The sequence below is a fragment of the Scyliorhinus canicula genome, chromosome 25, assembly GCF_902713615.1.
Source record: "Scyliorhinus canicula chromosome 25, sScyCan1.1, whole genome shotgun sequence".
Classification (NCBI taxonomy): Eukaryota; Metazoa; Chordata; class Chondrichthyes; order Carcharhiniformes; family Scyliorhinidae; genus Scyliorhinus; species Scyliorhinus canicula.
Genome location: NC_052170.1, coordinates 5,348,791 through 5,365,292, shown reverse-complemented (window position 1 = coordinate 5,365,292; position 16,502 = coordinate 5,348,791). Strand labels below are relative to the sequence as shown.

At 48.4% G+C, this 16,502-nt stretch overlaps 1 protein-coding gene across 2 annotated transcripts in view; it reads right to left on the bottom strand.

Annotated features, from left to right (window-relative positions):
• Positions 1 to 16,502, bottom strand: part of LOC119957156 (proto-oncogene vav-like) — a 111,054-nt gene that overhangs the window by 33,282 nt on the left and 61,270 nt on the right. For both annotated transcript variants that reach the window (XM_038784927.1, XM_038784926.1), the window contains exons 3-13: positions 14,775 to 14,833; positions 12,836 to 12,901; positions 10,981 to 11,089; positions 9,669 to 9,767; positions 9,202 to 9,270; positions 7,981 to 8,084; positions 5,901 to 6,000; positions 3,754 to 3,849; positions 1,875 to 1,943; positions 1,689 to 1,775; positions 794 to 879 (exon numbers count right to left, since the gene is read on the bottom strand). In XM_038784927.1, the coding sequence (XP_038640855.1) occupies positions 794 to 879; positions 1,689 to 1,775; positions 1,875 to 1,943; positions 3,754 to 3,849; positions 5,901 to 6,000; positions 7,981 to 8,084; positions 9,202 to 9,270; positions 9,669 to 9,767; positions 10,981 to 11,089; positions 12,836 to 12,901; positions 14,775 to 14,833 (944 nt within the window). The remainder of the gene's footprint in view (positions 1 to 793; positions 880 to 1,688; positions 1,776 to 1,874; positions 1,944 to 3,753; positions 3,850 to 5,900; positions 6,001 to 7,980; positions 8,085 to 9,201; positions 9,271 to 9,668; positions 9,768 to 10,980; positions 11,090 to 12,835; positions 12,902 to 14,774; positions 14,834 to 16,502) is intronic.

Below are 16,502 nucleotides of genomic sequence, written 5' to 3'. Positions count from 1 at the left end.
AACCCCACCCAACACTAAGGGCAATTTTGGACATTAAGGGCAATTTATCACGGCCAATCCACCTAACCTGCACATCTTTGGACTGTGGGAGGAAACCGGAGCACCTGGAGGAAACCCACACACACACACGGGGAGAACGTGCAGACTCCGCACAGACAGTGACCCAGCCGGGAATTGAACCTGGGACCCTGGAGCAGTGAAGCAATTTGCTAACCATTATGTTGCCGTGCTGAGGATGGTGTGGGAAAGTGAAGCTGAGGTAAAAGTTCAGCGATGATCTAATTGAATGGTGCAGGAGGCTCAAGATGCTGAAAGGTTTACCCCTGCTCCTCTGTCTCGATCCTTTCAAAACCCACCTCTTTGACCTTGTTTTTGGTTAGGCAGCATTTTATCCCTGTACCCTCTGTGAAGAATTCTGAGATGTTTTTATCTATTTATAGATTTTCGTGGGATGTGGTTTTCACCGGCATTTTGTGCCCATCCCTAATTGCCCTTGAACTGTGTGATTTGCTGGACCATTTCAAAGGGCAGTTAAGGGTCATCCACACATACACAATTTCACATCAGTATGAAGGGGAAGGAAAATGTTGGTTATCTGTGGAGCTGGTGGGAGGCTGTTGACCCATCATGCCAGAGCTAAATGATGACCAACATGTTCTCAGTGGTCTAACTGGCTGCGTTGCTCCTGACAGGCTGCATGGTCAAGCCAATGATCTGTATAGAGTGGGCGACTTTTGAGGTGTGCGAAATAACCTAGAATATTCTATAGCTGCAGAGAAGGATGTCCACTTACCTATCCTGTTTGGAACGCTTGTCGACAGTCGTTAAGCGTAGTTCACCATCTATCTTGGGCCGCCCGTAACTAGCCAGCGACTGGTTCTAGGAGGTAACAAAATGGTTAACACTGGATGAGAGACTGATGTCCCCTTTAGCTGAAAGGTAATTTCTCAAGTGAGGACACAGCTCCGCTACACCGTGGCCTCCTGACCTTGTCAGAGGCCGACGATCGGAATTGCATGCTGGGCTGTTCCACGAGATTAGGGTGGCTGTGTGGATTTCCTCTGATAGCCTCTGATGAGATGCTGATGATTTCAACTGCTGCAAGATATTGGAGATGGCCATCGGCCTTGCTGCCTGACTCAAAATCTTGTTTGGTTGGGGGGGGGGGGGGGGGGGGGGGGGACCCTAAGTCCATCAGAGAAGCCATAATATAGAATTGTCCAGCAATGAAAGAGGCCATTGGCCCACCATGTTTGGGCTTTTGAAAGAGCTATCCACTCCCCGCTGCTCTGTTCTTATACCACAGATTGATTACGTGGGTACTCTGGCCATCCTTCAACCCCAGCGTTGATCCAGCGCAATAGGAACGTGCCTCATGTAACCTGCTCCGGCACATCGACTGAAAATGAAAATGACTTATTGTCACAAGGATCCTTCAAATGAAGTTACTGTGAAAAGCCCCTAGTCGCCACATGTTCGGGGAGGCTGGTACGGGAATCGAACCGTGCTGCTGGCCTGCCTTGGCCTGCTTTCAAAGCCAGCGATTTAGCCCAGTGTGCTAAACCAGCGTGCCTCTTTGCTGAAACTGTGTGAACGGTGAATGTACCCCCTAACTCTCTCGCTATTAAACTTTATCCAACAACCGGATGATCACCGTTGAGACACTTCATCCATCTTTACTGACTTACCAAGTTCTCTATTGATAACTGGAAGCTTGTGATCTGTTTGAGAGTTTCGCTATCCCTTTTCACTTCATTTACACATTGGGCTAAATCCTAAAGAAGAGGGAGTGAATGAAGATGAATGTACAATTAATTCTTTGTTATTAATTATCGACATATCAGATATAAAGCTGGGAGGCAACTTTCACTCACCCTCATGGAATCCAAAGCTGATCGTAAGTTGTCCTTTTCTTTATCGTCAGTGGTATGTTTAACTAATTCCTGCAGCAACACATTAGTGAGACATGAGGACATAATTCGTGAACATTTGATTGTCAATGTGCCTCCTCCAAATTGCAATCGCTGCCCCAATTTGGACATACATCGTCTGTTCTTTCATCGTCTTTGGGTCATAGAATCCCGAGAGTGCGGAAGGAGGCCATTCGGCCCATTGAGCCTGCACCGATCCTCTGAAAGGGCGCACTATCCAGCCCTACTCCCCTATCCCACCCCATCCCCATAGCCCCAACTAACCTGCATATCTTTGGGCACTAAGGGGCAACTTTAGCATGGCCATTCCAACTAACCCGCACATCTTTAGACTGTGGCAGGAAACCGGAGCACCCGGAGGAAACCCACACAGATAAGGGCGAACGTGCAGACTTCTCACAGTGACCCGAGTGTCATGTGAGAGTACCTTTAAGAAATGGGTATTTATAAATGGGTGTGTATATAAATATCTGTAGTGAGAGCACCTTTAAGAAACGGGTGTTTATTACTGCAGTGATGTCAGAGAGTGGATGGAGCTGGGTTGTCTGTCAGCTTTTTTACTTTCATTTTAGGCTGTTTGCTGCAGGGTGTGTTTTAGTTTCGTTTTCAGAGCTCGATAGCTGCAGTCACAGCCAGAAGGTATGTTAGAGTCTCTCTCTCTGTAATCTAAAAACCGTAAATCGATCCTTTGGTGATTCAAAACTAATAACTGCTCTCAGTAGTGACTTTAACCTGATGTGCTTCTGTTAAAGTTTTGTTTTTAAGTATTATGGGTGTTAAAAGGACACCTTAAGGATTACTTAGTGTTGTATTCTTTGGGGGTTGTATTTGAATTAACGGTTGCTATGATGTTCACTGTATGTTTTAAAAAGGTTAACTTGAGTTCATAGAATAAACATTGTTTTGCTTTAAAAAATACTTTTCCATTTCTGCTGTACCACACCTGTAGAGTGGGCCGTGTGCTCCCCATACCACAATCTATTAAAAACTGTGGGTCAGGTGAACTCCATGATACACTTTGGGGTTCTCTAAAACCCTGGCCCATAACACGAGGTCGGAATTGAATCAGGGTCCCTGGAGCTGTGAGGCAACGATGCTAACCACTGTGCCGCCAGGGTCAAACTCCTGGAACTCCCTCCCTAACAGCACGGTGAGTGTACCTGCATCAAAGCGGTTCAATAAGGCTGCTCACCATCATCTTCTCAAGGGCAACTAGAGATGGGCAACAAATTGACAGAGAGGCCCACATCCCAGTAATTTTCTTTTTTATACATTCCTCTCCCCTCCCTCAAAATATTGATTCACCTTGGGGTTCTGGGCACAGTAGGGATATAGCCCACATGATCATTCCTGATCCATGAACCCAGAGAGAGTGAGCTCTGAACGTACAAGGAACATTCCCTTCGCCTCTTATAAAATCCACACATACACTCCTCTTTGAGTCAGAATCAGGAGTGGGAAGCATGGTTGATTTTCCCCTCTCTAGCTCAGAGACACTGATCATAATTACTCCAACACTGCCAACACACTGGATGAGAAAAGTCAAGTGTGGACCCTGCCTTCACTGGAATGGGAGTCGGGCCTAGTGTAAAAGATTCCGCCAATTCGCTGTGACCCGGTTTCGTGCGAGTGGCAAAGACCGATTTTTAACCCCCTTTGAGGGTCACAGAGAGCGAATAATTGCTGACGGGGAGAGGGACCGACTACAGGCCAGAACTGTAATCCTCCGCGGCCAACGTCTGCAGCGTTTCCACAATGTTCAGCAACGCTCAGATGGAAAATACCTCCGGCATTTCTAGCTGGGCACCCAGCGGCGGCCTACCTGAAGCAGAAGGTGATACTTGAGGACTCTTTGCATGGGCACCATCAAGAGATCTCGGAGGGTGAATCTCCCATTGTTCGCTCTGTTGGAGCACTCCTGAAAATGAAAGAACACCAATTACATTCGGCAACCTCAAGTGACTGGAACACTTCGCTTTTGCCGATCGAACAAGAGTATGAGGCAGACTGATGGGAACTATTTGGCCAAGTGAGTGTTATCACGGAGATCCGTTCTCTTACAGAAGGGAGTCTCACCAATGGGGCCCTGACTTGGTGGCAGAATGGCAGGTCGGCATGGGCGGCAGGGAAAGTGGTCTATCCCGGGCCGGTTTCAGTTTGTGGGTTCCAGGAGTAAAAGCAGAATGAAACAAATCAAAACGTCCAGTTCAAGGAAGCAGGTACTGGTGCAAAAGCTTTAAAAATAAAAGGGACCACCCTCGATCAAAGTCCCGCTTGGGCAATTTTCGAACTGCTTCTGAGTGCTGTGCACTGGCAGGAGTTCACCGTTGTGTTTTGCCAGATTGCTGCGTATTTTATAAGCCTCAGAGCTATGCACTAATCTCTAAGTGTGCAACAGGTTTATTTGCAAAAGTCTTAAAGTGCCTCTGCAATGATAAGATGTCCGCGCTCGTGCTTACAGATTGGCTACTTGGCTTTAGTTTACTTACGCTCTGAGCCATCATGCAGACTCAGCCAATCAAGCATGGTGAGTATAGATTAGTTTCAAGACTCAAATAATCGAATGCAGAAACAATTGAACATTACACTCCAAATTTAAAGGCGCTCAATAAATTGGAAATCCTCTGAACAGGCTCCTGATATTCTAATTGCTGAAAAAAGGGCCTTTGTCCTGTATGGTATTCGCAAATGTGAAGAATCCTTCACTGTGTACGTGGATATCACTTTTGTGTGTCTTGGGCAACCTATACACACACAGCAAGCATGAGGGAGGGGGGGGGGGGGGGGGGTCTGTGGTATCCCATTGCTCTTACACAATCCCAACAAGTGTTTAGTTTGCTTTCAAGCAAGGCTGTCTGGTCATGTTGAGCGGCAGGCCCCACGTATACGAATTTGGACCCTTCATTCAGAATGGCGTGCATTTCGTTTCTATAGTCATGTTTGTTAATTATGTCTATTCCTGTACCTTTGTCAGGCATGCGTGCATGCATTGTGCCTGTTTCAGCTAACCAAAATAAGTGACAGCCTCAGAGAAATGCCTAGATCAATCAGAGTCAAGATAAATTTTGAACAATGCTTGGCGGTTAACTGTCAGTCAACATCAACTGGTGCATTCTTATTGCAACACCTCTACCAATCAGAATTCACTTGCCATCAAATCAGCATTCTCTTCCCATACACTGTAAAGTTGTTGTTCCCTCTGACATTGTTATCCTTGTGATTGCCCTGGTGCGTGCAAGATAAAAAGCTTCAACAAAATGGCTCTTCTTTCCAACGCAAACTGGACGAATAGCACTTTATCTTCCAATTAGGCACCACATTACAGCCTTAACATTGTGTTCAGCGACTTTAGACTGTGAACTCTCTCCTCCACCTTGACCCCACTTTTATTCCTATCAATTCATTTTCATTCCTTCCATTTTCCCCTCGCCGTTGCCCCCTCTCCCCTCCCCCACCCCACCCCAATAGGGCCACCTGTTCCAAATTATCCTTTGACAAGCTGCTCACCTCTGCTCATGCATGAACACATTCTGACCTCGTAATGTGCCACCGTCCACACCCTACTTAGCCATCATCGCCTCCATGTACGTTCCCTTTGCCTTTCTGTCCACCAGATTTTTGTCAACCCCCACCGATCGCTGGACCTCTATCCAGCCCCACTGCCCCCCCCCCCCCCTCCCAGTACAGTACAAATCTGACCCTATTTGCAGTTCTCTCCAGCATTGACGAGCAGTCATCCAGACTCGAAACGTCAGCTCCCTTCTCTCTCCACAGATGCGCTGTCAGACCTGCTGGGATTGGCCAGCATTTCCTGCCTCTCAGCCCTGCACTGCCGAATGCCACAGCTCAGCGCGCAGGAGATTCTGCCACCCCAGAGTGTGTGTCACTTAGCAACTGGAACCAGAAAGGGCGGCATCTGCGGAAATATTTCTGGGTGCAGTAGAGTCACTCGAGAAAAAGATTCCCAACCTGCAGCTTCATCTGAACATCTTCCCTCAGGCTGGCCACCTTGTCCAAGTGTTTCGTGGCAGCCTCCACCTGGCTGCAGTACCTTCCGTACAGCAACAACCTGTGGGCCGCAAAAGATTAAAGGCAGGTGGTTAGCGATCCCAGCGCACCCTGGTCGTGTCAATTAACGGCCATTTCTCTTCATACATCACTAGGTTGCGAGGAACCGGCAGTGGCTTAGTGGTAATATCAATGTAGGCCCGTAATCCAGGGGGCCCCAGGCTAATGCGCCAGGAGGCACGGGTTGAAATCCCCCCCCCCCCCCCCCCCCCCCTCCCCATGGCACTCGAAGCATCTTAAATTCAGGCAATAAAATCTGGAATTGCCCCTCTGAAATTGCCGATCAAACCACACAGTTTGTGGGCAGCAAACTCTGGCCCAGGCAGCAACACCCACACATCCCGTGAAAGAATGAAAGAAAACGCTGTGGGAAATAGAGACAAAAGCCGCCAAAATTATTTAAATTATGGGTTGAAGGCGCTCGATTGGTTCAAGGTGTTTTTAGAATTGATTCTGTTCGGGACCATCACGACACTCATAGATTCGTGGAATCCCTGCAGTACAGAAAGAGGCCATTCGACCCATCAAGTCTGCACCCACCCTTTGAAAGACCACCCGACCTAGGCCCAATCTCCCACACATGTAACCTCAACCTTAGGGGCAATTCAACATGGCCAATCCACTGAACCTGCACATCTTTGGACTGTGGGAGGAAACCGCAGCACCCTGGAGGAGACCCACACAGACACGGGGAGAACGTGCAAACTCCGCACAGACAGTCACCCAAGGCCGGAATTAAACCCCGGACCTTGGAGCTGTGAGGCAGCAGTGATAACCACTGCGCCACCGTGCCGCCATCTTGTTGAACTGGCAGCACGGTGGTGCAGTGGGTTAGCCCTGCAGCCTCACGGCGCCGAGTCCCCAGGTTCGATCCCGGCTCTGGGTCACTGTCTGTGTGGAGTTTGCACATTCTCCCCGTGTCTGCGTGGGTTTCGCCCCCACAGCCCGAAAATGTGCAAGCTCGATGGATTGGACATGCTAAATTGCCCCTTAATTGGAAAAAATGAACTGGGTACTCTAAATTTATTTTTTTTTAATCTTGTTGAACTGGCCTCACAATCACAAGGTACACTCAAAGGTGGGTTAGTAGACCTGATGTAACTCGCTGCAGGGAAGGACTCCTGATCTGCCGCCTTTGACCGGTTTTGAATCTTCTGTCTCCTTGCCCAGGTTTAAAAAGGAAAGGCTCGCATTTATGTATCAACTTGCACAGCCTCAGGATGTCCTTGTGGTTTTGTAACTAATAAAGTCCTTTCTGAAATGTTGTCCCTGTTGTATTGTTAGATCCCGGCAACCGGATGACCAACTCTCACAAACAGCATCACAGTGAGGGCCAGATAGTCAGCAGTTAGGTATTCATAGAATCGTAGAATCAGTACAGAGCAGAAGGAGGCCATTCAGCCCATCGAGTCTGCACTGACCCTCTGAAAGAGCATCCTACCCATGCCCACTCCCCGGCAACCTCATCTAACCTCTGGTCACAAAGGGGCAATTTAGCGCAGCCAATCCAGCGAACCTGCACATCTTTGAGGGATAAATAAAATGGCCAGGAACTCCCCTGTGCTTCATCCAAATAGGGTCACGGAAACTTCCAGATGAACCTTTCTTTGCCATGATCTACTGAATGGCGGGACAGGCTCAAAGGGCTGAATGGCCTACTCCAGTTCCCGTGGAGGAAATCCGGAAAATCATGGCTAAAAATCCCACCGGTTGCCGAGGTGGGATTCGAATGCCCGATCCCACAACGTTGGCCGGGGCCCGAAATCCAGCCAGACTGTCACAACACCAGTGTCGCTGAGCCATCAGGTTGGTCACCTGGGAATCATTCACAATTTGGCATGAATGGAAATCCTTCGGAGAGGAAAAGCCAGACTGAGACTTTTTCAATGCCAGAGCCTCCTTAACCCGATGAACTTTGAACTTTCAACCTTGACTGCGGCTCAATCCATTGAGGCCGCCATGCACACGCACACACGCTCACCTTTTCTTGTAATTATTGAAGATTTCGTAGAGGTTCTGGGCGTTGCTCATTTTGATGGAAATTTGGATTTCTTCTAGTAGACCTTTGTGCACCTTCAGTAGTTCCTGAGGAGACACAGCGATAAATAAATGGTGTTACAGGGCACTTGCTGCACGTGGCGACTCGCACAGGCAAACGGATCAGGGGTCAGGGAGACAAAGGCAGCTCTTCCTGCAGTTGAATAAACTTGGTTTGTTCTCACAGGAACGATGGAGGTTGAGGGACGACCTGATCGAGGTCTACAAAATTATGAGGGGCATAGACAGAGTGGATAGTCAGAGGCTTTTCCCCAGGGTAGAGGGGTCAATTACGAGGGGGCATAGGTTTAAGGTGCGAGGGGCAAGGTTTGGAGGTGATGTGCGAGGCAAGTTTTTTTACACAGTGTAGTGGGTGCCTGGAACTCGCTGCCTGAGGAGGTGGTGGAAGCAGGGACGATAGTGACATTTAAGGGGCATCTTGACAAATAAATGAATAGGATGGGAATAGAGGGATACGGACCCAGGAAATGTAGAAGATTTTAGTTTAGACGGGCAGCATGGTCGGCACAGTCTTGGAGGGCCGAAGGGTCTGTTCCTGTGCTGTACTTTTCTTTGTTCTTTGATTTCCCTGAAGCTCGTGATATGTGTAGGTTGTGGATGAAGCCCTCAGCCGACGGTACAAAGGGCAAGCCAGCGTTGTTCCAGTTTTAGCACCACGGCTCCAATCCAGCCACGGACAATAGAACCAAGTTTCCACCATCTGCTGTGAAGCTCCCAATGCTGTTCGATATCCACTTGTGGATGCTCCTCATCCCTGCCTCCCATGTTGCCCTGCCTTTGCTCTTTCCTCCCCACCACCCTCAGTTGAGATTGAGTTGCTCGCCAAAGGACATAAACATGCCTCTTCGATACAATGTCCGAGTTCAGGCTGGTCCTTCCTTCACCGCAGGTGGAAGTGACATTCACCCCAATGGAGGGTGGACTGGTTAGAACCAGGCCTCAGAAAGGGCCCCGTGTTTAATCCATTGCATGCTGGGCCAGTGCCTGCAGCGTCAGGATTAGAGCTTCAATCGCGTCAAGCCAAATCCAGATGCGATCCACTGGCATGGATCAGGAGCAGCAACTTGCAATAGGATAAAGAGATTCACACCCACTCAAACTAAAATAAAGATGGAATCATTGATGTTGACAGCGAGCGACTTACCTCAATGTTGAGGAATATGTTCTCTAGGTCGTGGACATTGAGAAATCGATGCAATGGTCTAAAAAAATGCTGTATAACAGAAAGGGAGATGCCTGTAAAAACAGTGATCACCAATATGCTCATTGACCAAAAGCAATTCGCAACGCACTTGCTCGATGAGATCAACTGTGAACGTATTACATTGTATTAACAATCTGTCAAGAGTTAGGAATGAATGAGTCAGGAAGTAATTGTTATTTGTAAGTATTCCGGGGGCCACATTTCATAGCTGCACTAGCGACTAATGTAAAATGTTACAGAACCCGTTCAAAAGAGCAAGGCAACATGGTAATATTTAAACGTAAAGAGCTCTGATCATTCCAAGGTTAATGTGATTTTTAACTGCGATCTGAAAGACACCAAGAGCAGCACTGAGGAAATTGGTGCAATCTGTTCCGTGTCCATTGGCTCTCTGCCGATGATCTCACCTGATGTATAGATTCTAATGTGCCTGTGTACTTCTCCTCTGTCTGTTTGATCTCCTGAAGACAACAATTCCGCTTGTCGAATTCGGTCATTTTCTGTGGCTGAAATACAGACCCCTCCCCCCCGTTAGTCAGGCAATGGCATGTTTTTCCTCCAATATCCCCCCACCCGAATGATGCTCAATTCTCCAATCTCGTTCTGCCCTGCACCCCCCCCCCCCCTCCCTTGCCCACCCTATTCCATCAATACCCAACAAATCTCCTTGGTTTAGGACATGAGGTTCACGGGGGGGTCACCGCTGAATGGTGCAATGGGCTGACTGCAGGCAGGATGGGAGGTTTTTGGTCCATCACGCATGGAGACCACTTTTTGTCACAGGGGTTGGCTCAAACAGCTTTTGCTGTTGGAGCCCATGCACCACTTTGAGTGGCAGTGCAACGTCTCGACAGCTCCTGAGAGAGTGGGGAAAGTACTTAGAACTGAGAACATACAGTGCAGAAGGTGGGATTCGAACGCCCGAACCCACAACGCTAGCCGGAGCCCGAAATCCAGCCAGATTGTCACATTGAGTCTGCACCGACTCACTTAAGCCCTCACTCCCACCCTATCCCGCTAACCCAATAACCCCTCCTAACGTTTTTGGACACTAAAGGCAATTTACCATGGCCAATCCACCTAACCTGCACATCTTTGGACCGTGGGAGGGAACCGGAGCACCCGGAGGAAACCCACGCAGACACGGGGAGAACGTGCAGACTCCGCATACAGCCGGTGACCCAGACGGGAATCGAACCTGGGACCCTGGCGCTGTGAAGCCACAGTGCTAACCACTACACTACCATGCTGCCCTTACAGCACCAAGTCAAACTCATGCACAGGTATGGGAGCAAGGAACACCTCAGGATATAATGGTCAGTCAGTGGGGTAACAGTCACGCTGGAGTGGTAGCAATTGAGTTTCCATTAGCCCCCATACCTTGCTGTTTCTACTTTAACCTGACTGCTACAGGGTTGGGTTTCTACAGGGGGACTTACCCCAGTTTTGCCCCCAGTGCCTCAAAATTGCCATTAATACCCATGCCCGAGGGCAGGTGCTCATTCCGATTCTCTTCGCTGAGTGTTAGAGAGGAAGGCAGCAAAAATGTAGCCAAGTGCCATCAAGGGTTTTCTTTTTGTGAGGGCAGAAAGTTGACCTTAGGTCGGGGTCGGAGCTAGGATGTCTTCCATCCTTAATCATGCTACCCGGCCACTTAGCATCAAGAGATGGAAGTAGAGAGAATTGGAGATGCCAAAGTTGGCAGCAGGGATCTCATACCGGTGCCATCACCACCTCAGTCCTCATCAGGTCTTCATATATTTCACCTCCTTCATCATCTTCATTTTCCACGCAATCATAAAGATCGTCATCTTCCTCTCCTGTGTCACTGTTGAGACAAAGGTCATGGGATCATATGTTTTTTTTTTAGTGTAACTTCACAAACACTGTTCCCTTATGGGGTCAGTGGGGAATTGGTGGAAGGGTTTCTGAGCTGATTAGCAGCCCATTGAAACGCGGAGAACGCTCCTTCCATGGCCAACAAGTCCTGGAGTTAGACTCAAATCCGGAGATTCTGGTCCAGAGATAGGGACGCTACCCGCCGCGCAACAAGACCTCCCACGGGATCATGTGACGAGAATGGCGATCATGGCGAACTCGAGAATAAAATTCAATAATGACCCAACATCCAACTGCCTGTAACAGGTGAGGGTCGACCATGATAGGTATTGTGAGATTCTCAAATATTCAAATGGAAGGCAATTAATTCATGGATGGAAAGTTCTCATCAGATCTGTCTACTGGTTGACACAATGCAGACACGTAGAGGAGATTCCTTGAGCTGTAACCCCCTCGTGCTACAGCGTTAGTGGGATACGGCCCATCTGTGCCAGGCTGCAACACTTCAACCAGCCATGGGCAATGTCATTGTGAGAGTACCTTTAAGAAATGGGGGTTTAAGAAATGTACCTTTAAGAAATGAGTGTTTATCAGTGATGTCAAGAGTGTGGGTGGAGCTGGGCTGTCTGTCAGCTTTTTACTTTCGTTTTAGGCTGTTTGCTGCAGGGTGTGTTTTAGTTTCGTTTTCAGTGTTGGAGCTGAAGCCAGACAGAGCAGGTGTACTGTTGATCTCTCTGCCATGAAAAGACTATCTCTTGATCATTTGGTGAATTCGGAATTATAAATGTTCTCAGTAGTGAATGTAAACCTGATGTCCTTCTGTTAAAAGGTGTTTATTTTTGTCTTCTGGATGTTGTTTGGGAAGTTATTATTACTTAGTGTTGTATTCATTGGGGGTTGTATATGAATTAATGGTCGCTAAGATGTTCACTATGTTTTAAAAAGGTTAACTTGAGTTCATAGAATAAACATTGTTTTGCTTTAAAAAAATACTTTTCCATTTCTGCTGTACCACACCTGTAGAGTGGGCCGTGTGCTCCCCATACCACAATCTATTAAAAGCTGTGGGTCAGGTGAACTCCATGGTACACTTTGGGGTTCTCTAAACCCTGGCCCATAGCACCGAAAACAACACAAATTTGCACTTACATAGCACCTTGCACATCCCAATATGTTTCAGAGGAGGGTTATCAAACAGGATTTGACACCAAGGCGATAGTATGGCCAATGACTAAAGATTGGTCAAAGAGGATAAGAGAAAGAGAGCGAGAGGGAGAGGGAGGGGTGGAGAGAGAGAGAGAGGTGGAGATAGATAGATAGATAGAGAGAGAGAGATGGAGATAGAGAAAGACGGAGATAGAGAGGTGGCGAGGTTTAGGCAGGGAATTCCACAGCTTACGGTCCCAGGAAGCTGCAAACATTGCCACCACCGGTGACGAAAATCAAAACAATGCAAATGAATTGGCCAGAATTGGAGGAGCGCAGAGATCTCAGAGGGTTGTAGAGCTGGAGAAGGTTGGAGAGAGGCAGGGATGTAGACCGTAGAGGGACTTGAAACATGAGGACAAAATCTGTAAAAGGTGTTGTCAGGCTGGGAGAGCCAGTGTAGGTCAGCGAGGATATGGGGTGATGAGCGAACGGGGCGGTGCCAGTTAGATACAGGCAGCAGGGTTTGAAGCAAATTGAAGGTTGCCGAGGGTTCAAGGTCAGAGCGATGGAGGGGTCTGTAACTTACTCAATGACATCAGAAAGTCCACTGTAGATATCATCATCGGCCAAGCTGTCTTCCGTCGGAAAGGAGCTGGAAAAAGATGGATTTTGTTCACTTCCTCCACGTGACAATGCATTCCCGCTACCGCTCCCTTATAAATACGACAAAGTCACCTAATTGGGTGCTGGGACCAATGATGCGAGCGTGGGGCGGGGAGGGGGGGTGGGGGAGGTCACGTGATGACCTGGAACCTTGAGTTGGGAACACCTAGTCTGAGTCTGGCCTTCTGCGGGTGCTTCATTTCCTGTACAGGCTGGGACGGGAAGAGGCATTGTGGGAGACAAATCACTTTGGCCCCCTGCACCATCTCCTACAGCACCTCTTCCTTTCAATGCTGTGAATAGCTGGGACTCTGCTCTCGCAGATGCACCGTAAAGTCATCATCCTACGGCCTCCTGAGGCACGAGGAATGAAAGGAAGACTCGCATTTCCATCGCACCTTTAATGACCTTAAGATGACCCAAAGGCTATTTGCAAACAATTAAAAATAAAAATAAATTTAGAGTACCCAACTCATTTTTTCCAATGAAGGGGCAATTTAGAGTGGCCAATCCGCCTACCCTGCAAATCTTTGGGTTGTGGGGGCGAAACCCACGCAAAGACGGGGAGAACGTGCAAACCCCACACGGACACTGACCCAGAGCCGGGATCGAACCTGTGACCTTGGTGCCGTGCGGCAGCAATGCTAACCACTCCGCCGCCGTGCTGCCCGCAAACAATTTATTTTTGACGGGTAATCACTCTTGTGGTTTCATAGAATTTACAGTGCAGAAGGAGGCCATTCGGCCCATCGAGTCTGCACCGGCTCTTGGAAAGAGCACCCTACCCAAGGTCAACACCTCCACCCTATCCCCATAACCCAGTAACCCCACCCAACACTAAGGGCAATTTTGGACACTAAGGGCAATTTATCATGGCCAATCCACCTAACCCGCACATCTTTGGACTGTGGGAGGAAACAGGAGCACCCGGAGGAAACCCACGCACACACGGGGAGGATGTGCAGACTCCGCACAGACAGTGACCCAAGCCGGAATCGAACCTGGGACCCTGGAGCTGTGAAACAATTGCGATATCCACATCCACAATGCTACCGTGATATAGGTGCACAGTGCACAGTGAGGTCCCACAGGGTGATATCAGATAAATGACTAGTCCAGCTGTCTTTGCGATGTTGTTGGAGGGAAAGGAATCCTTCAGGGTTTCCTCTTGGCGTGTTGGCACGGGATCATTGAGCAGAGAGAGAGGACCCGGTCTCTGGACAGGGAGGTTGTAAGTTCGAGTCCCACTACAGAGACCCAAGCACATGATGCTCTGAGTCCAATACTCAGGCAGGGCCGCACTGCTAGAGGAGCGGTTTCAGACGAGACATTAAAGGGTTCACCTGCCTTCTCGGGATGATATAAACTACCCCATAGCATTGTCATGAGCAACAGAAGAAGAGTTCCACCTGGGTTACTGGGCAATATTCATCCCTCAACCAACATCATTGTGACGAATGATGTTTGTATGTCACACTGCCGTGCGTGGGAGCTTGCTGTGCACAAATTGGCTACCGCATTTCTATATTATCGGAGCGACCACACTTTAAAGTGCGCTGAACTGGTTGTAAAGCACTTTGGGGCTTCCTGAGCGATGAAGGCACTATCGAAGCACAAAGTTCTTTCCACTTAAAAAGATGGAAGCAGAATCTATTGTGGCTTTTCATCGAGAATTAAATGAAGAACTGGGACAAAAAACACATGGAACTTCGGGCACAGAAACTGTCCGTTCAGACCACCTGACCAGACCTGGGCTTTACTCACTTTGAGCGTGAATAAATAAAGATGCGGTAATGATGGGTCTTTCATAGATTAGTAACTGATGCTGGCAATGGGGTGCGTAACATAGTGGTTCCACTTACCAGATCCCTTTCCTTTGCGCTGTGGGAGTGTAGGATAAATAGGACAGAGTGTCAATGACCTGCAAGCAAATGAGAAGAGTTACCTCAAAATGCCACCTGCCCACAGGATGTGGTACCAAATATCAAACAGTGATCCTGATCAACTTAACCAAGCGACCACAGACGGTGAATGAGAGGCTTCAGGTTAAAAGGCGACACAGCAACCAAACACGGCAACTGGGGTGGGGTGGGGTGGGGGTCGGGGGGGTGGGGGGCTGGGGAAGATAAAAGGGTCTAAAGGTTGGTCACCTTTTGTGGTGAATGTAATATATATGATATGATAATTCACACTGTCTTTGTAAACGCAGTAGCGTTATCCAACCACTAGGGGGAGTAGCTCTGGGAGTACTCAGGAAATTGTACTGGGCTCCACCCTTGGCTCCGCCCATGTCTCCTCCCCCTAGTGCTGCTGTATAAATACCCTTGTCCAGAGTCAGTCTGGGTTCACTAAGAGTTCGTCAACGGGTAACAGGCTGGCTCTGAAGTAAGTCGATTAAAGCCTAGATTCATATCGGAAACACGTGTCTGGTGAATTGATGGTTCCATCACCTTTAGCTAGCATTCAAAAGTGAAAAGGCACAGATTGGCGGAGAGACGCACTTTACAGCCAAGAAGCCGGCCATTTGAAATGAAATGAAATGAAAATCGCTTATTGACACAAGTAGGCTTCAAATGAAGACACTGTGAAAAGCCCCTAGTCGCCACATTCCAGCGCCTGTTCGGGGATTACGGGAGGTACGTGAGGTACGGGAATCGAACCGTGCTGCTGGCCTGCCTTGGTCTGCTTTAAAAGCCAGCGATTTAGCCCAGTGTGCTAAACCAGCCCCTAAACCATTTGGTCCACCCAGTCCCTGTTTAACAACACCGCCACTCCGATGAGAATATCGTCTGTCCTTCACACCCCCTTCCTCCTTCACCCACATCTCTCACCTGATCTTCAACGTCGACAGCACCCCACCCCCTGACTGTAAGTGTGTGTGTGAGGCGGTTTTGTGGGGTCAGGCGCCGCTATGACGCCCGGGGGAGCCAGGTAGTGGTTACGTCACTGGATTAGTAATCCCAAACTCTGAGAACAGGGGTTCAAACCCCACCAGCGCGTCACAGATGGCAGAACTTAAATTCAATTCATGAAATCGGAAAACTATTCTCAGCAACGGCAGCCGTGAAACTATTATCAATCGTTGTAAAAAACTGCCGTTCTTACGCAGTCTGGCCTACATGAGCCTCCAGACCCAATGTCTTTTTTGAAATGATCTACGGTAAGAGCAATTCGGGATGGGCAACAAATGTTTGTCTTGCCAGTGTCTCCCTCATCTGGGGAAATAATTAATTAAATACCCTGATGACATTCATAAGCAAGGCTCACCCATCACAATGGCCACTTGGCGTACCTGGGATTATTAGCCAATTAGCGGGGGGACAGGTTAAGCTCTTTAATCGGTAAGACAGCAAATGCTAAAGACCTCCAGGAGAGAAGAGTGGAGACAATGTTGACAAGAAAGAACTTAAAGAGTTGGGTGCTTAAAAGAAAACTGTTTTCACACACAGAACTCCAATTAACTACGCTATGGGAGGAGGCACATTGTCTCGGACCACCTTCAGTTTTAGGAACTGGAGATACTGGACACCCAGGAAGGGAGTTAAAGGCTGCAATCTAATCGAGGGGTTCGGGATGGAGTTTATATATCG